Genomic DNA, 27404 nt, shown 5'->3' with positions numbered 1-27404 from the left:
CTATCCTAAAAGAAATGTTGAAGGAACTTCTCTAAATGAAAAAGAAGTAAGAATCTACAGGAAAGGGAAAATCCCAACAGGAAAGGCAGATAAATAACAAGGATTGAAGATCACTTAAATGAGCTAGTACACATATTAAAAAACAAACAACAATTGTAAAAGCAACTATAACTACAATAAATAATAAAGGGATAAGCATGAAAATGTAAAATAGGACATCAAAATCACAAAATTGGGGGGAGGGGAGTAAAAAAATGTAGATCTTTTAGAATGTGCTTGAACTTAAATAACTATCAGTTTAAAGCAATAGATATGATTATGGTCAACATAGATGAACCCCATGGTAACCACAAATCGAAAACCTACAATAGATACACACACACACAAAAAAAAGAGAGAGAAACATAAGAATATTACAAAAGAAAATCATCAAACCACAGTGGGAAAAACAAAAAGAAGAAATAAAAAAGAAGAACTACAAAAACAACTGGAAAACAAGGAAAAAAATAACAATAAGTACATGCATATAAATAATTACACTCAATTTTAATAGACTAAATGCTCCCATCAAAATATATGGTGGGTGATTGGACTAAAAAAACCAAGAGCCTTCAATATGCTAACTACAAGAGATTCACTTCAGAGTGAAATACACAGACTGAAAGTAAGCAGACGGAAAAAGATTTCATGCAAACAGAAACAAGAAAGTGGGGGTAGCAATACTCATATCAGACCAAATATGTTTTAAAACAAAGGCTATAACAAAAGATAAAGAAGAGCATCATACAATGATAAAGGTATCAATACAAGAAGAGGATTTTACACTCACTAACATATACGCACCCAATACAGGAGCACTAAACATTTAAATACTAACATACATAAAGGGGGAAACTGAAAATAATACAATGATAATAGGAGATTTTAACACTCGACTGACATCAATGGACAGATCATCCAGACAGAAAATCAATAAGGCAACAGAGGTCCTATATGACACAATAGACCAGTTGGACTTAATTGCTATGTACAGGATGCTACATCCCCAAAAAAGCAGAATACACATTCTTTTCAAGTTGACATAGAACATTCTCCAGGATAGATCACATACTACATCACAAAACAAGCCTCAACAAATTTAGGAGGACAGAAATTTTATCAAGCATCTTTTCCAATAATTGTATGAAACTAGAAATCAACTACAGAAAGAAAAATGGGAAAAGAACAACCATGTGGCAACTGAACAACATGCTACTAAAAAAAAAATGGGTCACCAATGAAATCAAAGGGAAAATCAAAATACCTTGAGGAAAATGAAAACACAACGTTCCAAAATCTATAGGATGCAGCAAAAGCAGTTCTAAGAGAGAGGTTTATAGTGATACAGGCCTTCCTCAAGAAACAAAGAAAATCAAAACAACCTAGCCTATCACCTAAAAGAATTAGAAGAAGAAAAACAAAGACAAAAGTCAGCAGACAGAAGGAAACAATAAAGATCAGAGAGGAAATAAATAAGAGACCAAAAAAAAAGAAAATATCAATAAAAACAAGAGCTGATTTTTTGACAAAATTGATAAACCTTCAGCGAGACTCACCAAGAAGATAAAAAAGAGGACCCAAACAAACAACATAAGAAATGAAACAGGAAAAATAACAGCCAATACCACAGAGATACAAAAAGTCATGAGAATATTATCAGCAATTATATGCCAATAAACTGAAGAACCTAGAAGAAATGGACACATTCCTAGAAACATACAGCCTGCCAGGACTGAGTCAAGAAGAAACAGACAATTGAAACAGACTGCTCACTAAAAGCGAAATTGAATCTGTAATAAAATTCCCAGCAAACATAAGTCCAGAACAGGATAAATTCACAGGATAATTCTACTAAACATATAGAGAAGAGCTAAGACCTATCCTTCTCAAACTATTCCCCCAAATTGAAGAGGAAACACTCCCAAATTCGTTCCACAGGGCCACTGTTACCCTGATACCAAAATCAGACAAAGACACTACAAAAAGAGAAAATATATTTTATGAATATATATGTAAAAATCCTCAACAAAATATTAGCAAACCAAATTCAACAATACATAAAAAGATGATGCACTATGATCAAGTTGGATTTATTCCAGGGCCACAAGGCTGGTTCAACATATGCAAGTCAATCAATGTGATACACCACATTAACGGAAGGAAAGACAAAAAACCCCATGATCATTCCAACAGATGCAGAAAAAAATGTTTAACAAAATTCATCATCCATTCGCAATAAAAGCTCTCATCAAAGTTGGTACAGAGTAAACATATCTCAATATAATAAAGGCCATTTATGAAAAACCCACAGCCAAAGTAATATTCAACAGTGAAAAGCTGAAAGACTTCCCACCAAATTCAGGAACTAGACAAGAATGCTCACTCTCACCACATCTATTTAACATAGTATTGAAAGTCCTACTCACAGCAATCAGACAAGAAGGAAAAACAAGTATCAAAATTGGAAGGAAAGGGGTACAACTGTTACTGTTTGCAGATTACATGATACTCTATACAAAGTACCCTAAAGCCTCCACCCAAAAACTATTAGAACTAAGAGATGAATTCAACAAGATTGTAGAATACAAGATTAAGCTGTACTAAAGATGCTACCAAAAAACTACTTGAGCTCATCAATGAATTTGGTGAAGTTGCAGGACACAAAATTAATACACAGAAATCTGTTGCATTTCTATACACTAATAATAAAATATCAAAAAGAGAGAGCAAAAAAAAATCCCATTTAAAATTTCATCAGAAAAATAAAATACCTAAGAATAACCTTAAACAACGAGGTGAAAACTCTGCAAACTATAAAACACTGATGAAGGAAATAGGAGATGATTCAAAGAAATGGAAAGATATCCTGTGCTCTTGGATTGGAATAATTAATATTATTAATATGGCCATACCACCCAAAGCAATCTACAAATGTAATGCAATCCCTATCAAAATATCCATGACATTTTTCACAGAACTAGGACAAATAATCCTAAAATACATATAGAACCACAAAAGACCATGAGTTGCCAAAGCAATCCTGAAAAATAAAACAACAAAGCTGGAGGTATAATCCTCAGAGACTTCAGACTATACTACAAAGCTGCAGTAATCAAGGCAGTATGGTACTGGTACAAAACCAGACACAAAGATGAATAGAACAAAATAGAACCCAGAAATAAATCCGCACACCTATTGTCAATTAATCTACGACAAAGGGGGCAAGAATGTACAATGGAGAAAAGACAGTCTCTTTGGTGCTGGGAAAACTGGACAGCTACATGTAAAAGAATGAAATCAAAACATTCTCTAACACCATATATAAAAATAACACAAAATGGATTAAAAACCTAAATGTAAGACTGGAAACCATAAAACTCCTAGAGGAAAACATAGGCAGAACACTCTTTAACATAAATCATAGCAATATCTTCTTGGATCAGTCTCCTAAGGCAAAAGAAATAAAAGCAAAAATAAATAATGGGACCCTATTAAACTTAAAAGCTTTTGCACAGTAAAGGAAACCATCGACAAAACAAAAAGACAACCTACAAAATAGGAGAAAATATTCGCAAATGATATGACTGACAAGGAGGTTTTTTTTGTTTGTTTGTTTGTGGTACGCGGGCCTCTCACTGCTGTGGCCTCTCCTGTTGCAGAGCACAGGCTCCGGACGCGCAGGCTCAGCAGCCATGGATCATGGACCCAGCCACTCTGCGGCATGTGGGATCTTCCCGGACCGGGGCACAAACCCATGTCCCCTGCATCAGCAGGTGGATTCTCAACCACTGCACCACCAGGGAAGCCCAGACAAGGAGTTTTAATATTTAAAATACAAAAACAGCTCATACAACTCAATATCAAAAACAACCAATCCAATCAGAAAATGGACAGAAGACTTGTAGAGATATTTTTCCAAAGAAGATACACAAATGGCAAACAGGCACATAAAAAGATGCTCAACGTCACTAATTATTAGAGAAATGCAAATCAAAACCACAATTAAATATCACCTCACACCTCTGAGAATGGCTATCATCAAAAGTCTACATATAACAAACATTGGAGAGGATGTGGAGAAAAGGGAACCCTGGTACACTGTTGGTGGGAATGTAAATTGGTTCAGCCACTATGGAAAACAGTATAGAGATTCCTTTAAAAAACTTAGAACAGAATTACCATATGATGAAGCAATTCCACTCCTGGGCACATATCCAAAAAACCTAAAACACTAACTCAAAAAGATATACGCACCCCACTGTTCACAGAAGCACTATTTACAACAGCCAAGACACAGAAACATGGAAGCTACCCAACAGATAGTCATCAACAGATGACTGGATTAAGATGTATACACACACACACACACACACACACACACACACACAAAATGGAATATTGCTCAGCCATAAGAAAGAATGAAATACTGCCATTTGCAGCAACATGGACGGACCTAGAGAATATTATGCTTAGTAAAATAAGTCAGAGAGAGAAATACAAATACAAATACATTATATCACATGTGGAATCTAAAAAATAATACAAATGAATGTATATGCAAAACAGAAACAGAATCACAGATGTAGAAAACAAACTTGTAGTTACCAAAGGGGAGAGGGAAGTGGGGAGGAGCAAATTAGGGATATGCGGTTAACAAATACAAACTACTTATAAATAAAATAGATATGCAACAAGAATATACTGTATAGAACACAGAATTACACCCAATACCTTTTGATAACCTATAATGGAATATAATCTGCAAAAAACCGAATCACTATGCTATACACCTGAAAATAACACAATATTGTAAATCAACTATAGTTCAAGAAAAAAAAGAGGAAGAAAGAAAGCTCTGACAGGTCTTACAAAACAATAAACCTGTCTAACTTTGAAAAATACAACAAAACCAATTTTAAAACGGCAATAAGAACATACCTATCAATAATTACTTTAAAAGAAATGGACTGGGGCTTCCCTGGTGGTGCAGTGGTTGAGAGTCTGCCTTCCGATGCAGGGGACACAGGTTCGTGCCCCGGTCCAGGAGGATCCCACGTGCCGCGAAGCGGCTGGGCCTGTGAGCCATGGCCGCTGAGCCTGCGCGTCCGGAGCCTGTGCTCCGCAACGGGAGAGGTCACAACAGTGAGAGGCCCGTGTACCACAAAAAAAAAAAAAAGGACTAATGGACTAAATTCTCCCAACAAAAGACACAGAGTGACTGAATGGACAAAAAAACAAGATGCATATATATGCTGCTTACAAGAGACTCACTTCAGATCTAAAGACGTAGACTAAAAGTGAGGGCATGGAAAAAGGTATTCCATGCAAATGTAAATCAAAAGAAAGCCAGGGTAACAATACTTATATCAGACAAAGTAAAACAAAGACTGTTACAAGAGACAAAGAAGTCCATTACATAATGATTAAGGGATTAATCAAAAGGACGATATAATAATTATAAATATATATGCACCCAACATATAGAAGTACCTAAATACATAGTGCAAACATTAACAGACATAAAGGGAGTAATTGACAGCAACACAATAATAGCAGGGAACTTTAACATCCCACTTACACCAATAGACAGATTATCCAGACAGAAAATCAATAAAGCACTGGCCTTAAATGACACATTACACCAAAAGGACTCAATATATCTATACAGAACATTCCATCCAAAAGCAGCAGAATAGACATTCTTTTCAAGTATACATGGAACCTTTTCCAGGATAGACCACATGCTAGGCCACAAAAAAAATCAGTAAATTTAAGAAAATTCAATTCATGTCAAGCATCTTTTCTGACCACAACACTATGAGACTAGAAATCAACTACAAAGAAAAAAACTACAAGGGAAAAAACTCCCAAACATGTGAAGGCTAAACAATATGCTACTAAACAACGACTGGATCACTGAAGGAATCAAAGAATAAATCAGAAAATACATGGTGACAAATGAAAATGAAAACACAACAATCCAAAATCTAAGCAATGCAGCAAAAGCAGTTCTAAGAGGGAGGTTTATAGTGATACAAGTCTACCTCTCAGGAAACAAGAAAAATCTCAAATAAATAGCTTAATCTTACACCCAAAGGAAGTAGAAAAAGAACACACAAAACCCAAAGTCAGTGGAAGGAAGAAAATCATAAAAATCAGAACTAAATTTTTAAAAAGAGAGACTAAGAGAACAATAGAAAAGATCAACAAAACTAAGAGCTGGTTATTTGAAAAAATAGACAAAATTGATAAACCTTAGTAAGAGACTCATCAAGAGAAAAACAGGGCCCAAATCAATAAAACCAGAAATAAAAAAGGATAAATAGAACCAACACCACAGAAATACAAAGGATCATGAGAGATTACTATGAACAATTTTACACCAATAAAATGGACAGCCTAGAAGAAAAGGACAAATTCCTAGAATTGTACAATTTTCCAAGACTGAACCAGGAAGACATAGAAAGAATAAACAGACCAATTACCAGTAATGAAATTGAATCAGTAATTTAAAAAATTTCCAACAAACAAAAGTCCAGGACCAGATGGCTTCATAGGTGAATTCTACCAAACATTTAAAGGAGAATTAACACCTATCCTTCTCAAACTATTCCAAAAAACTGCAGAGGTAGGAACTCTTCCAAACTAATCCTGCCAGGCCAGTATTATCCTATTAGCAAAACCAGTCAAAGATATCACAAAAACAAAAGATTACAGCCCAATATCATTGATGAACATAGATACAAAAATCCTCAACAAAATATTAGGAAACCAAATTCAACAATACATTAAAAGGATCATACACCATGATCAAGTGGGGTTTATTCCAGGGATGCAAGGATGGCTCAATATCTGCAAATTAATGTGATACACCACATTAACCAGATGAAGAATAAAAATTATATGATCATCTCAATAGATGTGGAAAAAGTTTTTGACAAAATTCAATATCCATTTATGCTAAAAACTCTCCAGAAAGTGAGTATAGAGGGAATATATCTCAACATAATAAAGGTCATATATGACAAGCCCACAGCTAACATCATACTCAACAGTCAAAAGTACTTCCTTTAAAATCAGGAACAAGACAATGATGCCAACACTTGCCACTTCTACCTAACAAAGAATTGGAAATTCTAGCCACATCTATCATACAAGAAAAAGAAATAAAAGGAATCCAAATCAGAAAGGAAGAAGTAAAATTGTCACTGTTTGCATATGACATGATACTGTAAACAGAAAATCCTAAAGACGCCACCAAAAAACTACTAGAACTCATCCATGAATTTGGTAAAGTTACAGGACACAAAATTAATACACAGAAATCTGCTGCAGTTCTATATACTAACAACAAACTAACAGAAAGAGAAATTAAGAAAGCAATCCCATTTACAATCACATCAAGGAGAATAAAATACCTATGAATAACTCTAAGTAAGGAAGTAAAAATCTCTACCTGGAAAACTATAAGACACTGATGAAAGAAATTGAAAACAAACAAAAAAAAGATGAAAAGGTATACCATATTCATGGACTCAAAGAATTAATGTCATTAAAACAACCACAATACCCAAGGCAATCTACAAATTCAATGCATTCCCTATCAAAATAACAATGGCATTTTTCACCATACTACAATAATTCTAAAATTTGTATGGAAACACAAAAGACCTCAGATTTCCAAAATGATCTTGAGAAAGAACAAAGCAGGAGGTATTATGATACCTGATTTCAAACTCTACCACAAAGCTACAGTCATCAAAACAGTATGGTACTGGCACCAAAACAGACACATAGATCAATGGAACAGAACAGAGGGCGCAGAACTAAGCCCATGCTTATATAATCAATTAACCTACAACAAAAGAGCAAGAAATACAATGGGGAAAAGACAGCCTCTTTAATAAATGGTATTGAGAACACTGGACAGCTACATGCAAAGGAATCAAACTGGACTACTCTCTCACGCCATGCATAAAAATAAATTCAAAATGGATTGAAGACTTAAATGCAAGACCTGAAACCATAAAATTCCTAGGAGAAAACATAGGCAGTACACTATTTGACATCAGTGTTAGCAATATCTTTTTTGGATATGTTTCCTCAGGCAAGGGAAACAAAAGCAAAATAAACAAATTGGACTATATCAAACTAAAAAACTTTTTCATAGAAAAGGAAACTATCAAAAAAATGAAAAGGCCACCTACTGAATGGGAGAAAATATTTGCAAATGATACATCCAAAAGGGGTTAATATCCACAATATACAAAGAAACAAAGAACTCATACAACTCAACATCAAAAAAAACCCAAACAAGCTCATTATAAAACAGGACAAGGTAAAGGATCTGAAGAGAGATTTTTCCAAAGACATAAAGATGTCCAACCGGCACATGAAAAGATGCTCATCACCACTAATCAGGGAAAGGCAAATCAAAACCACAATGAGATACTACCTCCCATCTGTCAGAATGGCTATTATCAAAAGATAAGAGATAACAAGTGTTGGTGAGGATGTGGAACAAAGGGAACCCTCATGCATTGTTGGTGGGATTAGCATTATTTACAATAGCTAAGATATGGAAGCAACATAAATGCCCATCAATTGATGAACAGATAAAGAATATGTGAGAAAGATAGATAGATAACAGCCATAAAAAAAATGAAATCTTTTCATCTGCAACAACATAGGTGGACCCAGAGGGTATTATGTTGAAATAAGTTGTACAGAGAAAGGCAAATACTGTATGATTTCACTTATATGTGAAATCTAAAAAACAAAACAAATGAACAGACACAACAAAACAGAAACAGAGTTATAGATACAGTGAAAAAACAGGTGGTTGCCAGAGGGGAGAGAGGTGAGGGTAGGAAAGAAATGGGCAAAGGAGACTAAGAGGTACAAACTTCCAGTTGCAAAATAAATGAGTCACAGGTATGAAATGTACAGTGTGGGGAATATAGTCAATACCTATGTAATATATTTGTATGGTGACATACTGTAACTAGACTTATCACAGTGAACGTTTCAAAATGTACAGAAATATCAAATCACTGGTGTGCAACAGGAACTAATATACTGTTTTAGGTCAATTATACTTCAAAACAAACAAACAAAGTCATAAAACAGAGATGAGATTTATGGTTATGGGGGTGGGGAAAATAAGGGAGGACAAGGAGTTGGATGAAGGCTGCCAAAAGGCACAAACTTCCAGTTGTAAGATAAACAGTACTAGGGATGTAACGTACAATGTGATATAATTCACACTGCTGTATGTTATTTATGAAAGTTGTTAAGACAGTAAATCTTAAGAGTTCTCATCACAAGGAAAATTTTTTTTCTATTTCTTTAATTTTGTATCTATATGAGATGATGGATGTAGACTTATTGTAATGTATGTAAATCAAATCATTATGCTGTAGACGTTAAACTTATACAGTGCTGTATGACAATTATATCTCAAGAAAACTGGAAGAAAAAATAAAATACAATTAGATTCAAAAAATAAATACATTAAAAAAATTATACACAAAAGAATAATAAAGCTGGAGGAATCACACTACCCAAATCTAAGACTCACTATAAAGCTACAGTAAGCAAAACACTGGTGAATGGATAGACCACAAAAATCAATGAAACAGAAATAGTCCAGAAGTAGACCCACACAAATATGGTCAATTGATTTTTTTTTTATAAATGTGCAAGAGTAACTCAATAGAAAAAGGAGAGTCTTGGGAATTCCCTGGTGGTCCAGTGGTTAGGACTCCGCACTTTCACTGCCGAGAGCTCAGGTTCAATCCCTGGTCGAGGAACTTAGATCCCGTAAGCCGCTTGGTGCAGCCAAAAACATAAATACATACATACACACATACATATATAAAGAAAAAGAGAGTCTTTTCAACAAATGGTATTATCAGTACCCTACATCAATCCAAAGTATTTAAATCTTAAATATCTCTCAAAGTAGTATCTCATTACTACCATCATCTCCCAGCCTAAGTTCTCTTCTCTGGCTCCTGTGATTGTCTGTCTATTCTGAACTGTTCTCTTAATATATTGTGTTCTCCGTACTGCAAACCAAATGAGCTCTTCAAATTGCAAATCTGACCAAGTCACTCCCTGCTGAAATTCTTTAGAGCTTCTCATTCCTCTTAGGATAAACATAAAATTCTGTTGATATGATTTTAAAGGGCCATGAATTAACAGGCTCCTACTACCTCTCTAGCCTCATTTTGCACCACACTCTTTCTTTCACTCCATGTTGTATTCACCATTCTCCTTCCTATCAAATGACCTTTGCACATATTTTCTCTACCTGATAAGCACTTCCCTTCCTTCTCTGGATTTCAGTTCAATCTTTACTTTTTCAAAAAATGTCTCCTAAACTCTCTACATAGTTCAAATCCCTTTATTACACTGTAAACTAATCCTTTATTACCCTTGACACCATTGTATTATTACCTTTGAATGGCTGCTTGTATTTAAGTATGATTATTTCATGACTAGCTCCATGAAAACAGGATATGCATCCATTTGCTCCCCAGTGCATCCCCAGAGTATACCATAAAAGGAACTCAACAAATGTTTGTTAAATGAATAAATGTATCTTATTCATCCTTCACAACCACCCTATGAGATATGTACAATTATTTCCCCCATTTCATAAAATGGAAAAACCAAGGCATCAAGAATTTAGGTAAATTGCTCTAGGTCATACAGCTAAGAAGTAAAAAGCTGGATACCATCAAAGCATTATGATTCTAAGGACCAAGATATTAATTATGCTCTAACGGCTATTCAAATAAAACAAAACCTAAACCAATCCTTGTCCATGTAGGAGTGTAAAAATAATACTTTAGTATTAATTCATTCAACAAATATTTATAAAGTGCTTACAAAGTGTCAGTTACTGTGCTAAGTACTGAGGTTACAGGGCAAACAGGACAAAGGTTCTTAGCCCTTATTGGAGCATTCCACTATTTATTTATTGACCACCTACTATGTGCCAACTACTGTGCTAAGTAAAGGAGACTCTAAAGGGTGAATAAAGCTTTAAATAATTATACCAAAAATAAATTAAATTTCATTTGTGATAAGTGCTATAAAGGAAAAATTCAGGGTGCTAGAGGAACAAGCTACACAGAGACCTAAACTAGCTAGGAATGTCAAGAGAGATTTCTAAAGAATTGATATTTAAGCTGAGACCTGAAGTATAAGTTTACATTACCAAATTTGAAAGAAATGTAAATATTATTATTTGCAAGAATTTGTGCAAAAGCAATTCACTGAAGAAAGGATAAGCATTTGGAAATAGTGCTTCCCAAGAGATGGAAGAATTAGGAGTTGCAAAATCAGGTAGAGATGTGATTGGTTAAACCCAAAATCAAAGACCTGTAATGATAAACAATATTGTCTTTTATAAGCAAAGGTTGGCAAACTACAGCCTCTAAGACAAAATCAGCCCACAACCTTCTTTTGTAGGCCCTTGAACTAAGAATGGTTCTTGCATTTTTATAAGATTGTTAAAAATAAAAGAAAAAAAAATGGAAGGGGAGGAGAAAATTAACATTCTGTATATAGCCACAAAGCCTAAAATATTTACTATCTAGTCCTTTACAAAAAAAGTTTACCAACCCATGCTCTACACACTATAATCAAGTAAAACATAATGAAGCCTATCCTAACAAATTCATTAAATATGATTCTATTTGAATACTAAACGTAGGTACTGAATAGATATCATACATATCTTTCTCAAAATTGCAGCTTTGTGGCTCAAAGTTATCAAACGCACACCAAATTTACAATCATCTACAGAATAGGCATATTTGATCTCACTTAAACGTACTGTCAACACATGCTTAAGTAATATAAACACCTACACCGACAGTTATCAAATATACCATAAAAATTGATAGAGATAAGAAATGTGGCTTCACTAAAACCAAATGTAGTTTTTTTTATATTTTAGTTGAAAAACTACCATAAGACATCTATAGGATGAGAGTCTAAGTCACTGGATTTAATACTATTTTGAAAAATAATTGCTACATGTTAATAAGAGAAACCATACACTTACCAAGATTTTTTTCAATTCTTCAAGTTCTACTTCTTTGTTATTTTTAAGCTTAGTCATCTCTTCTAAAAAATCAAAAGAATATAAATGTGTTAAAAGCTGGATTTAAAAAAATGGGGAAGGAGAGACAAGAAAACAAAAAAAAGATTCCATTTTTAAAAGACATTCTTTCATAGTTGTACCATTCAAATAGCCTCCAATCTGATTTCTCCACTTCTATTCCTCACTACCAACACTCCCCACCCAACATCAAATTTACCTTCCATACAGAAGTGACAATGATCCTTTAAAAATGTAAACAAGATCATGTCATTCCTCTAATTAAAATCTTTCAGTGGTGTTCCTTTGCCAGCAGAATAAAATCAAAATTCCTTTCCTTGGCCCTACCTGATTTGGTCCTTATTACCCCATACTCACTTCATTCCCCTTTCCATATTTCTTCTTACACTTAGTCACAAAGGTTTTCATTCACTCACATGTATTAACCAAGCTCCTTCACACCTCAGGGCATTTCTACATGCTTTTCCTCCTGAATGAAAAGCTCTCTCCAACTCACATGCTTTCCCTTAACTAAATCTCACTTACTTAGGTCTCAGTTTAAGGCCATCCTTGATCACCAAATCTAGATTAGGCCTTATTATTTTCTTATATTTTGTCATTTTCATTCATTTCATTCCTTCATAGCACTTATCACAATTTGTAATTAAATATTTATTTGTAATTATTCATTTTATGTGTCTCCGAGTGCAAAATCTCATGAGAACAAAGACCATGTCTGTTATGTTCCTAATCAATATCCAAAGCTAAATGAGAAACATCTAAGTCTAAGTTCTATAGTTATTGTGTATCTAATAACCAAAGAAGAAGCAATAGAAAAAACTAGAAGGAGAATCTATTATACAACCAGAGTGAAAATAAATGTGGGCACAGAGATAGAAAACTGACCACAGGAGTAAAACCTGTTTAGAGCTATATTAGACTGAACTGAAGATGGGAGACACATGAAGAAGCAAAGAAAACTGTACCAAGTAAAGAAACACATAAAAAATTATTTGACAAAGATTCTGAATTTACAGTTGTCTTTAACTTGCTTGGTATGCACTACCTCATTCTTTAAATGAACAATGAAGAAACAAAGAGTTTGAATTTAGGCAATTAGATGGCTCTTAAATCTGCAACACAGAATAGTCAGATTTGTATTTTTAAAGGAACACTCTAGCATAAATGCAGAGAATGAACAAAAGGTAGACAAGACTGGAAACAAAAAGATTGATTCTAAAGATACTGCAATTAGTTCTGGTCAGAGATGTCTGGTTCCAAGCTAATGTCAAGATATAAGGGGTAGAGTAGGCTGTATCTGAGAAGTGCACAGAATAACAGTGGTCTTAGGATAGGTCAATGATTGTAACTCCTGAGGGGACAGTGGAGGCATACACTAATCAAGATGTAATCCTACGAAAATATCATTAAGGAAGAATGCAAAGTGTAGCCAGGAAACAATGCAGTAAGAATGAGGGCTACTGCAGTAAGAAAGAAGGTTATGAATAAAGGCCAAAGCAAATAGAAGCCTAGTAAACACAAAAAGAGATGACAAAGATGAGGACAAATGAGGGTAATATGAAGCATGGTTTATGATAATGTCCCAGATACAATTTGTGTTCCATTATGTTACTCACATGCATCCCTCTCCTAGGCTAAGAGAATGTGCTTGAAACTCTAAAAACCAGGAAAGAGGAAATGAGGACTTGAACTGTTCTAGGTCTGTGGAGACGAAGAAAAGGGGGAAGATTCAAAAGATATTTAAGCATTAAAAACCCTTAAATTAGTTAGATTTTAAGAGCTAGATATTAAGAGTTAGAGACAACAGCATTAGATAACCAATTAGAAGTGAAAGGTAAGGGAGAAAGAAGATTTTTTGGTTTTGAGAACTATACTATCAACCAAAGAAGGAAATAAACTAATGTTGAGTACTTACATCATTGTTAATGATACTCTCCTAAACATAATACTTTGCACACTCCATCATTCTCTACAACTATCCAAATCCTCTCTGTATCTTAAACTCTACTTTGTTTTTTAAATCTACCTATTCTATAAAGCCTTTTCCAACTCTGCAGTCCACATTGATACCTTTGGCTTCCTCTTGTTAACAGCATTAACACATTTCCATCAATAAGAAATCTGTAAGCATTCACTCCAAATATATAAATATTTATACAATACAAATACATATTTATATTTTATAAATTTATATAAAATACATATATTATATTATTCATTATAAAACATATATAAAGCATTAAAAATAAATAGAAATAGAAGTTCTAATACTTCCTTCCCTAATCCTAAATAGAAGTCTCTCTCACTCCTTTAATTTTTGAAACATGGTTCTAATGATTTTATGAATTCAAACTTTCTCCTACAATAATTAGAGATTTCTCAAGAACATGGTATTTCACTTCTTGTATATGTTTCCACCTAAGATAGTGCTAAGAAACACACATAGAACTATTTCACAGTCCTGGAATTCCTTATCCAAACTTCTCATAATATATTGCTCTACTAAGAGAAAAATCACATTATGCATTTGATCTTTCAATATGACAATAACAGCCACTTACATTCAATATCAGATTTAATTATCCCATAGTCTACAACATTCAATTGACCAATTCTAAAGAACATAGGTATATGCAGTGATTTAAGACAGTATGTTATGCTTTAAAGGAAGATTTAAAAAATGGGTGAAATATGCATTCACAATCATTCTAATGTAAAATAATACTAAAATTATTATTTACCATTGGATAGTACAATTTTGGATGTTCAAAACAGTCTAGTCTGTAATGGAAAAGTAAGCTTTGCAAAAGGAAAAGCATAAATTGGGTTTCAAAATTCAATCAAACATCCTAACAGGCACTACTGCTTACAATTATTTTAATTATATAAGTATTCAAAGTTAATAATAAAGATTATAGAAAGTTATAGAGATTTCCAGAAAAATGCCTGCCAATCCATGAATTATCTTAATTTATAAAATAATTCTTTTCACCAAAATTGGAAAAAAATGTTTATATATGTTTATAATTCTCCACAATTATAAATATGAAGCTTTATAAATATGAAGCATAGACTTATTAAAATTAGCTAACTAAATGGTCATAAATTCACAAAATAACTACAAACTTCTCTCTCATTTAGCCATGAAAGTTGAGTATTAACAACACCACATGATAAAATAGGGTCACATTTTCCTGAAAATAGTTCATAGTCCAACATGGCTAATAAATGAAATTTCAAAATTCAATCAAAATATAAGACATTTCCCACTAAGAATTATTATTACGGCCTCTGAATCCTAAATTAAGAAAAAGAAGACTACAGGACGAAGACATTCCACCTGTGGGCAGCAGCTTCAGGCCATGCTCCAGAGTTCCAGGCTACCCTACATATTTCAGACTTGCCTAGCCAGCCGCTAAAACCTTGAGAATGCATCAAGCGCACGTTTATAACACTCTATGGAAGGAATCTGATCTTCCCATATGCAGAGCCTAAAAACCCACGGCAACTGTCTAGAAGGAGAACAAGGGGTAAAAGGCAGTTTCAGGCACAAGCCCCTTAGATATCCTCATCCACCAATGGGCAGAGAGCAGAAGCAAGAAGAACTACAATCCTGCAGCCTGGGGAATGAAAACCACATTCACAGAAAGATAAACAAAATGAAAAGGCAGAGGGCTATGTACCAGATGAAGAAACAAGATAAAACCCCAGAAAAACAACTAAATGAAGAGGAGATAGGCAACCTTCCAGAAAAAGAATTCAGAATAATGATAGTGAAGATGATCCAGGACCCCAGAAAAAGAATGGAGGCAAAGATTGAGAAGATGCAAGAAATATTTAACAAAGACCTAAAAGAATTAAAGAACAAACAGAGATGAACAGTACAATAACTGAAATGAAAACTACACTAGAAGGAATCAATAGAAGAATAACTGAGGCAGAAAACGGATAAGTGACCTGGAAGACAGAATGGTGGAACTCACTGCTGTAGAACAGAATAAAGAAAACAGAATGAAAAGAAATGAAGAGAGCCTAAGAGACCTCTGGGACAATATTAAATGCAACAACATTCACATTATAGGGGTGCCAGAATGAGAAGAGAGAGAGAAAGGACCCAAGAAAATATTTGAAGAGATTATAGTCAAAAAATTCCCTAACATGGGAAAGGAAATAGCCACGCAAGTCCAGGAAGCGCAGAGAGTCCCATACAGGATAAACCCACGGAGAAACACACCGAGACACATTGTAATCAAATTGGCAAAAATTAAAAACAAAGAAAAATTATTGAAAGCAGCAAGGGAAAAATGACAAATAATATACAAGGGAATTCCCATAAGGTTAACAGCTGATTTCTCAGCAAAAACTCTACAAGCCAGAAGGGAGTGGCATGACACACTTAAAGAGATGAAAGGGAAGAACCTACAACCAAGATTACTCTACCTGGCAAGGATCTCATTCAGATTGTATGGAGAAATCAAAAGCTTTACAGACAAACAAAAGCTAAGAGAATTCAGCACCACCAAACCAGCTGTACAAGAAATGCTAAAGGAACTTCGCTAAGAGGGAAACACAAGAGAAGAAAAGGGCCGACAAACACAAACCCAAAACAATTAAGAAAATGGTCATAGGAACATACATATCGATAATTACCTTAAACATGAATGGATTAAATGCTCCAAACAAAAGACACAAGCTTGCTGAATGGACACAAAAACAAGACCCATATATGTGCTGTCTACAAGAGACCCACTTTAGGCCTAGGGACACATACAGACTGAAAGTGAGTGGATAGAAAAGATATTCCATGCAAATGGAAATCAGAAGAAAGCTGGAGTAACAATACTCATATCAGATAAAATAGACTTTAAAATAAAGAATGTTACAAGAAGAAAGGAAGGACACTACATAATGATCAAGGGATGAATGCAAGAAGAAGATATAACAATTATAAATATATATGCACCCAACATAGGAGCACCTCAATACATAAGGCAACTGCTACCAACTATAAAGGAGGAAATCGACAGTAACACAATAATATTGGGGGGCTGTAAACCTCACTTACACCAATGGACAGATTATCCAAACAGAAAATTAATAAGGAAACACAAGCTTTAAATGACACAATAGACCAAATAGATTTAATTGATATTTATAGGACATTCCATCCAAAAACAGCAGATTACACCTTCTTCTTAAGTGCACATGGAATATTCTCCAGGATAGATCACATCTTGGGTCACAAATCAAGCCACAGTAAATTTAAGAAAATTGAAATCATATCAAGCATGTTTTCTGCCCACAACGCTATGAGATTAGAAGTGAATTACAAGGAAAAAACGTAAAAAACACAAATTCATAGAGGCTAAATACTTTACTAAATAACCAAGAAATCACTGAAAAAATCAAAGAGGAAATCAAAAAATACCTAGAGACAAATGACAATGAAAACACGATGATCCAAAACCTATGGGATGCAGCAAAAGCAGTTCTAAGAGGGAAGTTTATACCAATACAATCCTACCTCAAGATACAAGAAAAATCTCAAATAAACAATTTAACCTTACACCTAAAGGAACTAAAGAAAGAAGAACAAACAAAACCAAAAGTTAGCAGAAGGAAAGAAATCATAAAGATCACAGCAGAAATAAATGAAATAGAAACAAAGAAAACAATAGCAAAGATCAATAAAACTAAAAGCTGGTCCTTTGAGGAGATAAACAAAAGTGATAAACCATTAGCCAGACTCATCAAGAAAAAGAGGGAGAGGACTTAAATCAATAAAATTAGAAATGAAAAAGGAGAAGTAACAACAGACACCACAGAAATACAAAGCATCCTAAGAGACTACTACAAGTAACTCTAGCCACTAAAATGGAAAATCTGGAAGAAATGGACAAATTCTTAGAGAGGTATAACCTTCCAAGATTGAACCAGGAAGAAACAGAAAATAATATGAACAGACCAATCACAAGTAATGAAAATGAAACCGTGATTAAACGTCTTCCAACAAACAAAAGTCCAGGACCAGATAGCTTCAGAGGTGAATTCTATCAAACATTTAGAGAAGAGCTAACACCTATCCTTCTCAAACTCTTCCAAGAAATTGCAGAGGAAGGAACACTCTGAAACTCATTCTATGAGGTCACCATCACCCTGATACCAAAACCAGACAAAGATACTACAAAAAAAAAAAATTACAGGCCAATATCATTGATGAACATAGATGCAAAAATCCTCAACAAAATACTAGCAAACAGAATCCAACAACACATGAAAAGGATCATACACCATGATCAAGTGGGATTTATCCCAAAGATGCAAGGATTCTTCAATATATGCAAATCAATCAATGTGATACACCATATTAACAAATTGAAGAATAAAAACCATATGATCATCTCAATAGATGCAGAAAAAGCTTTTGGCAAAATTCAACACCCATTTATGATAAAAACTCTCTAGAAAGTGGGCATAGAGGGAACCTACCTCAACATAATAAAGGCCATATATGACAAACGCAAAGCAAACACCATTCTCAATGGTGAAAAACTGAAAGCATTTCCTCTAAGACCAGGAACAAGACAAGGATGTCCACTCTCACCACTATTATTAAACATAGTTTTGGAAGTCCTAGCCATGGCAATCAGAGAAAAAAAGAAATAAAAGGAATATGAATAGGAAATGAAGAAGTGAAACTGTCACTGTTTGCAGATGACATGATACTATACATAGAGAATCCTAAAGATGCCACCAGAAAACTACTAGAGGTAATCAATGAATTTGGTAAAGCTGCAGGATATAAAATTAATGCACAGAAATCTCTTGCATTCCTATATACTAATGATGAAAAATCTGAAAGAGAAATTAAGGAAACACTGCCATTTACCTTTGCAACAAAAAGAAAATACCTAGGAATAAACCTACCTAGGGAGACAAAAGACCTGTATGCAGAAAACTATAAGACACTGACGAAAGAAATTACAGATGATACCAACAGATGGAGAGATATACCATGTTCTTGAATTGGAAGAATCAGTATTGTGAAAATGACTATACTACCCAAAGCAATCTACAGATTCAATGCAATCCCTATCAAAATACCAATGGCATTTTTTACAGAATTACAACAAAAAATCTTAAAATTTGTATGGAGACACAGAAGACTACGAATAGCCAAAGCAGTCTTGAGGGAGAAATACAGAGCTGGAGGAATCAGACTCCCTGACTTCAAAGCTACAGTAATCAAGACAATATGGTACTGGCACAAAAACAGAAATATAGATCAATGGAACAAGATAGAAAGCCCAGAGGTAAACCCATGCACCTATCGTCAACTAATCTATGACAAAGGAGGCAAGGATATACAGTGGAGAAAAGACAGTTTCTTCAATAAGTGGTGCTGGGAAAACTGGACAGCTACATGTAAAAGAATGAAATTAGAACACTCCCTAACACCATACACAAAAATAAACTCAAAATAAATTAGAGACCTAAATGTAAGACCGGACACTATAAAACGCTTAGAGGAAAACATAGGAAGAACACTCTTTGACATAAATCACAGCAAGATATTTTTTGATCCACCTCCTAGAGTAATGGAAATAAAAACAAATATAAACAAATGGAACAGCGACTGCACAGGTGCAAGTGGAGAGCCTTGGGCTTGGCGCAGGAGCAGACGTGGTTCTGTGGCTCGTCAGTCTTACGCAGGGTTTTGGTCCCATCACTCCAGTGAATGGGTCTTCTCAATGTCACCACTGGGATGTGGCACTCCTGCTGCTGATGGAGTTGGAAAATTCCGTAAGACAAGGCCCAGTGACATTTCACATGGCATAGGAGGAAAAAACTTGGACAGGCAATGGACTGAAAGAACATGACTACGGAAGCACCCAGCTCCAAAAGTCCCAGCCTGCCACTATAGAATGGCCATGTGGATAAAAGGCTATTGGCGCTGCAGCCAGGAGTCACTGCTATGCCTCTTAGGTGGGAGAGCCAACTTCAGGACACTGGTCCACAAGAGACCTCCCAGCTCCATGTAATATCAAACGGTGAAAATCTCCCAGAGATCTCCATCTCAACACCAACACCCAGCTTCACTCAACGACCAGCAACCTACAGTGCTGGAAAACCTATGCCAAACAACTAGTAAGACAGGAACACAACCCCACCCATTAGCAGAGAGGCTGCCTAAAATCATAATAAGGCTACAGACACCCCAAAACACACCACCAGACGTGGACCTGCCCACCAGAAAGACAAGATCCAGCCTCATCCACCAGAACACAGGCACTAGTCCCCTCCACCAGGAAGCCTACACAACCCACTGAACCAACTTTAGCCACTGGGGACAGACATCAAAAACAACAGGAACCACGAATCTGCAGTCTGCAAAAGGAGACCCCAAACACAGTAAGATAAGCAAAATGAAAAACACACAGCAGATGAAGGAGCAAGATAAAAACCCACCAGACCGAACAAATGAAGAGGAAATAGGCAGTCTACCTGAAAAAGAATTCAGAATAATGATAGTAAAGATGATCCAAGATCTTGTAAATACAATAGAGAAAATGCAAGAAACATTTAACAAGGACGTAGAAGAACTAAAGAGGAAACAAGCAATGATGAACAACAAAATAAATGAAATTAAAAATACTCTAGAAGGGATCAATAGCAGAATAACTGAGGCAGAAGAATGGATAAGTGACCTGGAAGATAAAGTAGTGGAAATAACTATTGCAGAGCAGAATAAAGAAAAAAGAATGAAAAGAGCTGAGGACAGTCTCAGAGACCTCTGGGACAACATTAAATGCACCGACATTCGAATTATAGGGGTTCCAGAAGAAGAAGAGAAAAAGAAAGGGACTGAGAAAATATTTGAAGAGATTATAGTTGAAAACTTCCCTAATATGGGAAAGGAAATAGTTAATCAAGTCCAAGAAGCACAGAGAGTCCGATACAGGATAAATCCAAGGAGAAATACGCCAAGACACATATTAATCAAATTGTCAAAAATTAAATACAAAGAAAGCATATTAAAAGTAGCAAGGGAAAAACAACAAATAACACACAAGGGAATCCCCATAAGGTTCACAGCTGATCTCTCAGCAGAAACTCTGCAAGCCAGAAGGGACTGGCAGGACATACTGAAAGTGATGAAGGAGAAAAACCTACAACCAAGATTACTCTACCCAGCAAGGATCTCATTCACATTTGATGGAGAAATTAAAACCTTTACAGACAAGCAAAAGCTGAGAGAGTTCACCACCACCAAACCAGCTTTACAACAAATGCTAAAGGAACTTCTCTAGACAAGAAACACAAGAGAAGGAAAAGACCTATAATAACGAACCCAAAACAATTAAGAAAATGAGAATAGGAACATACATATCGATAATTACCTTAAATGTAAATGGACTAAATGCTCTCACCAAAAGACACAGATTGGCTGAATGGATACAAAAACAAGACCCATATATATGCTGTCTACAAGAGACCCACTTCAGACCTAGAGACACATACACACTGAAGGTAAGGGGATGGAAAAAGATATTCCATGCAAATGGAAACCAAAAGAAAGCTGGAGTAGCAATTCTCATATCAGACAAAATAGACTTTAAAATAAAGACTATTACAAGAGACAAAGAAGGACACTACATAATGACCAAGGGATTGATCCAAGAAGAAGATATAACAATTGTAAATATTTATGCACCCAACATAGGAGCACCTCAATACATAAGGCAAATACTAACAGCCATAAAAGGGGAAATCGACAGTAACGCATTCATAGTAGGGGACTTTAACACCGCAATTTCACCAATGGACAGATCATCCAAAACGAAAATAAATAAGGAAACACAAGCTTTAAATGATACATTAAACAAGATGGACTTAATTGATATTTATACGAAACTCCATTCAAAAACAACAGAATACACATTTTTCTCAAGTGCTCATGGAACATTCTCCAGGATAGATCATATCTTGGGTCACAAATCAAGCCTTGGTAAATTTAAGAAAATTGAAATTGTATCAAGTATCTTTTCGGACCACAGCGCTATGAAACTAGACATCAATTACAGGAAAAGATCTGTAAAAAATACAAACACATGGAGGCTAAACAATACACTCTTAATAACGAAGTGACCACTGAAGAAATCAAAGAGGAAATTAAAAAATACCTAGAAACAAATGACAATGGAGGCGGAGGGGAAGATGGCAGAAGAGTAAGATGCAGAGATCACCTTCCTCCCCACAGATACACCAGAAATACATCTACACGTGAAGCAACTCCTACTGAACACCTACTGAACGCTGGCAGAAGACCTCAGACCTCCCAAAATGCAAGAAACTCCCCACGTACCTGGGTAGGGCAAAAGAAAAAACAGAGACAAAAGGATAGGGACGGCACCTGCACCAGTGGGAGGGAGCTGTGAAGGAGGAAAGGTTTCCACACACTAGGAAGCCCCTTCACGGGCGGAGACTGCGGGAGGCAGAGGGGGGAGCTTCGAAGTCGCGAAGGAGAGCACAGCAACAGGGGTGCGGAGGGCAAACCGGGGAGATTCCCACACAGAAGATCGCTGCCAACCGGCACTCACCAGCCCAAGAGGCTTCTCTGCTCACCCGCCGGGGCGGGCCGGGCTGAGAGCTGAGGCTCGGGCTTTGGTCGGAGCGTAGCGAGAGGACTGGGGTTGGCTGCGTGAACACAGCCTGAAGGGGTTAGTGCACCACGGCTACCCGGGAGGGAGTCCGGGAAAAGGTCTGGAGCTGCCGAAGAGGCAAGAGACTTTTTCTTCCCTCTTTGTTTCCTGGTGCGCGAGGAGAGGGGTTTAAGAGCGCTGCTTAAAGGAACTCCAGAGACAGGCGCGAGCCGAGGCTAAAAGCACGGACCCCAGAGACAGGCGCGAGCCACGGCTAAAAGCGCGGACTCCAGAGACGGGCGCGAGTCGCGGCTAAAAGCACGGACCCCAGAGACGGGCGGGAGACGCTAAGGCTGCTGCTGCCGCCACCAAGGGGCCTGTGTGCGAGCACAGGTCACTATCCACACCCCTCTTCCGGGGAGCCTATGCAGCCCCCCACTGCCAGGTTCCCGGAATCCAGGGATAACTCTCCCGGGAGAACGCACAGGGGGCCTCAGGCTGGTGCAACGTCACGCAGGCCTCTGCCGCCGCAGGCTCGCCCCGCACGCCGTGCCCCTCCCTATCCCCGGCATGCGTGCGCCAGAGCCCCCCAATCAGCGGCTCCTTTAACACCGTCCTCTCTGAGCAAAAAACAGACGCCCTCCAGCGACCTACACGCAGAGGCGGGGCCAAATCCAAAGTTGAGCCCCTGTGAGCTGTGAGAACAAAGAAGAGAAAGGGAAATCTCTCCCAGCAGCCTCAGAAGCAGCGGATTAAAGCTCCACAATCAACTTGATGTACCCTGCATCTGTGGAATACATGAATAGACAATGAATCATCCCAAATTGAGGAGGCGGACTTCGAGAGCAAGATTTATGATTTTTTCCCCTTTTGCTATTTTTGTGAGTGTGTATGTATATGCTTCTGTGTGAGATTTTGTCTGTATAGCTTTGCTTCCACCATGTGTCCTAGGGTTCTATCCCTTTTTTAAAAAATCTTTTTTCTTAATAATTAATTTTAATAACTTTATTATACTTTACCCTTTCTTTCTTTCTTTCTTTCTTTCTTTCTTTCTTTCTTTCTTTCCCTCCTTCCTTCCTTCCTTGCTTCCCGCCTTTAGACAACAAATCATCCCAAATTGAGGAGGTGGACTTTAAGAGCAAGATTTATGATTTTTTCCCCTTTACCTCTTTTTGTGAGGGTGTATGTGTATGCTTCTGTGTAAGATTTTGTCTGTATAGCTTTGCTTCCACCATTTGTCCTAAGGTTCTATCAGTCCCTTTTTTTTTCTAAATAATTATTTTTTAATTTAATAACTTTACTATACTTTATTTTATTTTACTGTATCTTCTTTCTTTCTTTTTTTTCTTCCTTCCCTCCTTCCTTCCTTCCTGCCTCCCTCCCTCCTTTCTTTCCTTCTTTTCTTTTCTTTCTTTCTTCCTTTGTTCCTTCCTTCCTTCCCTCCTTTCTTTCCTACTTCTACTAATTCTTTCTCTCTACTTTTTCTTACTTTTACTCTGAGCCATGTAGATGAAAGGCTCTTGGTGCTACAGCCAGGAGTCAGTGCTGTGCCTCTGAAGTGGGAGAGCCAACTTCAGGACACTGGTCCACAAGAGACCTCCCAGCTCCACATAATACCAAACGACGAAAATCTCCCAGAGACCTCCATCTCAACACCAGCACCCAGCTTCACTCAACGACCAGCAACCTACAGTGCTGGAAAACCTATGCCAACAAATAGCAAAACAGGAACACAACCCCACCCATTAGCAGAGAGGCTGCCTAAAATCATAATAAGGCTACAGACACCCCAAAACACACCACCAGATGTGCACCTGCCCACCAGAAAGACAAGATCAGGCTCATCCACCAGAACACAGGCACTAGTCCCCTCCACCAGGAAGCCTACACAATCCACTGAACCAACTTTAGCCACTGGGGACAGACATCAAAAACAACGGGAACTACAAACCTGCAGCCTGCAAAAAGGAGACCCCAAACACAATAAGATAAGCAAAATGAGAAGACAGAAAAACACACAGCAGATGAAGGAGCAAGATAAAAACCCACCAGACCTAACAAATGAAGAGGAAATAGGCAGTCTACCTGAAAAAGAATTCAGAATAATGATAGTAAAGATGATCCAAGATCTTGGAAATAGAATAGAAAAGATGCAAGAATCATTTAACAAGGACCTAGAAGAACTAAAGATGAAACAAACAATGATGAACAACACAATAAATGAAATGAAAAAGACTCTAGATGGGATCAATAGCAGAATAACAGAGGCAGAAGAATGGATAAGTGACCTGGAAGATAAAATAGTGGAAATAACTACTGCAGAGCAGAATAAAGAAAAAAGAATGAAAAGAGCTGAAGACAGTCTCAGAGACCTCTGGGACAACATTAAACGCACCGACATTCGAATTATAGGGGTTCCAGAAGAAGAAGAGAAAAAGAAAGGGACTGAGAAAATATTTGAAGAGATTATAGTTGAAAACTTCCCTAATATGGGAAAGGAAATAGTTAATCAAGTCCAGGAAGCACAGAGAGTCTGATACAGGATAAATCCAAGGAGAAATACGCCAAGACACATATTAATCAAACTGTCAAAAATTAAATACAAAGAAAGCATATTAAAAGTAGCAAGGGAAAAACAACAAATAACACACAAGGGAATCCCCATAAGGTTCACAGCTGATCTCTCAGCAGAAACTCTGCAAGCCAGAAGGGACTGGCAGGACATACTGAAAGTGATGAAGGAGAAAAACCTACAACCAAGATTACTCTACCCAGCAAGGATCTCATTCACATTTGATGGAGAAATTAAAACCTTTACAGACAAGCAAAAGCTGAGAGAGTTCACCACCACCAAACCAGCTTTACAACAAATGCTAAAGGAACTTCTCTAGACAAGAAACACAAGAGAAGGAAAAGACCTATAATAACGAACCCAAAACAATTAAGAAAATGAGAATAGGAACATACATATCGATAATTACCTTAAATGTAAATGGACTAAATGCTCTCACCAAAAGACACAGATTGGCTGAATGGATACAAAAACAAGACCCATATATATGCTGTCTACAAGAGACCCACTTCAGACCTAGAGACACATACACACTGAAGGTAAGGGGATGGAAAAAGATATTCCATGCAAATGGAAACCAAAAGAAAGCTGGAGTAGCAATTCTCATATCAGACAAAATAGACTTTAAAATAAAGACTATTACAAGAGACAAAGAAGGACACTACATAATGACCAAGGGATTGATCCAAGAAGAAGATATAACAATTGTAAATATTTATGCACCCAACATAGGAGCACCTCAATACATAAGGCAAATACTAACAGCCATAAAAGGGGAAATCGACAGTAACGCATTCATAGTAGGGGACTTTAACACCGCAATTTCACCAATGGACAGATCATCCAAAACGAAAATAAATAAGGAAACACAAGCTTTAAATGATACATTAAACAAGATGGACTTAATTGATATTTATACGAAACTCCATTCAAAAACAACAGAATACACATTTTTCTCAAGTGCTCATGGAACATTCTCCAGGATAGATCATATCTTGGGTCACAAATCAAGCCTTGGTAAATTTAAGAAAATTGAAATTGTATCAAGTATCTTTTCGGACCACAGCGCTATGAAACTAGACATCAATTACAGGAAAAGATCTGTAAAAAATACAAACACATGGAGGCTAAACAATACACTCTTAATAACGAAGTGACCACTGAAGAAATCAAAGAGGAAATTAAAAAATACCTAGAAACAAATGACAATGGAGACACCATGACCCAAAACCTATGGGATGCAGCAAAAGCAGTTCTAAGAGGGAAGTTTATGGCAATACAAGCCCACCTTAAGAAACAGGAAACATCTCGAATATACAACCTAACCTTGCACCTAACGCAATTAGAGAAAGAAGAACAAAAAACCCCAAAGTTAGCAGAAGGAAAGAAATCATAAAAATCAGATCAGAAATAAATGAAAAAGAAATGACGGAAACAATAGCAAAGATCAATAAAACTAAAAGCTGGTTCTTCGAGAAGATAAACAAAATAGATAAACCATTAGCCAGACTCATCAAGAACAAAAGGGAGAAGACTCAAATCAATAGAATTAGAAATGAAAAAAGAGAAGTAACGACTGACACTGCAGAAATAAAAAAGATCATGAGAGATTATTACAAGCAACTCTGTGCCAATAAAATGGACAACCTGGAAGAAATGGACAAATTCTTAGAAATGCACAATCTGCCAAGACTGAAACAGGAAGAAATAGAAAATATGAACAGACCAATCACAAGCACTGAAATTGAAACTGTGATTTAAAATCTTCCAACAAACAAAAGCCCAGGACCAGATGGCTTCACGGGCGAATTCTATCAAACATTTAGAGAAGAGCTAACACCTATCCTTCTCAAACTCTTCCAAAATATACCAGAGGGAGGAACACTCCCAAATTCCTTCTACGAGGCAACAAACACCTTGATACCAAAACCAGACAAAGATGTCACAAAGAAAGGAAACTACAGGCCAATATCACTGATGAACATAGATGCAAAAATCCTCAACAAAATACTAG

General features: G+C 36.4%; 1 protein-coding gene across 2 annotated transcripts in view; it reads right to left on the bottom strand.

Moving 5' to 3' along the window:
* Nucleotides 1–27404, bottom strand: part of SYCP1 (synaptonemal complex protein 1) — a 157933-nt gene that overhangs the window by 88561 nt on the left and 41968 nt on the right. For both annotated transcript variants that reach the window (XM_067713404.1, XM_067713413.1), the window contains exon 15: nucleotides 12119–12180. In XM_067713404.1, coding sequence (XP_067569505.1) covers nucleotides 12119–12180 — 62 coding nt within the window. The remainder of the gene's footprint in view (nucleotides 1–12118; nucleotides 12181–27404) is intronic.

The sequence above is a fragment of the Pseudorca crassidens genome, chromosome 2 (assembly GCF_039906515.1).
Source record: "Pseudorca crassidens isolate mPseCra1 chromosome 2, mPseCra1.hap1, whole genome shotgun sequence".
In the NCBI taxonomy this organism is placed as follows: Eukaryota; Metazoa; Chordata; class Mammalia; order Artiodactyla; family Delphinidae; genus Pseudorca; species Pseudorca crassidens.
Note: the sequence above shows the minus strand (reverse complement) of the source record. Positions and strands in the feature narration are given on the sequence as shown.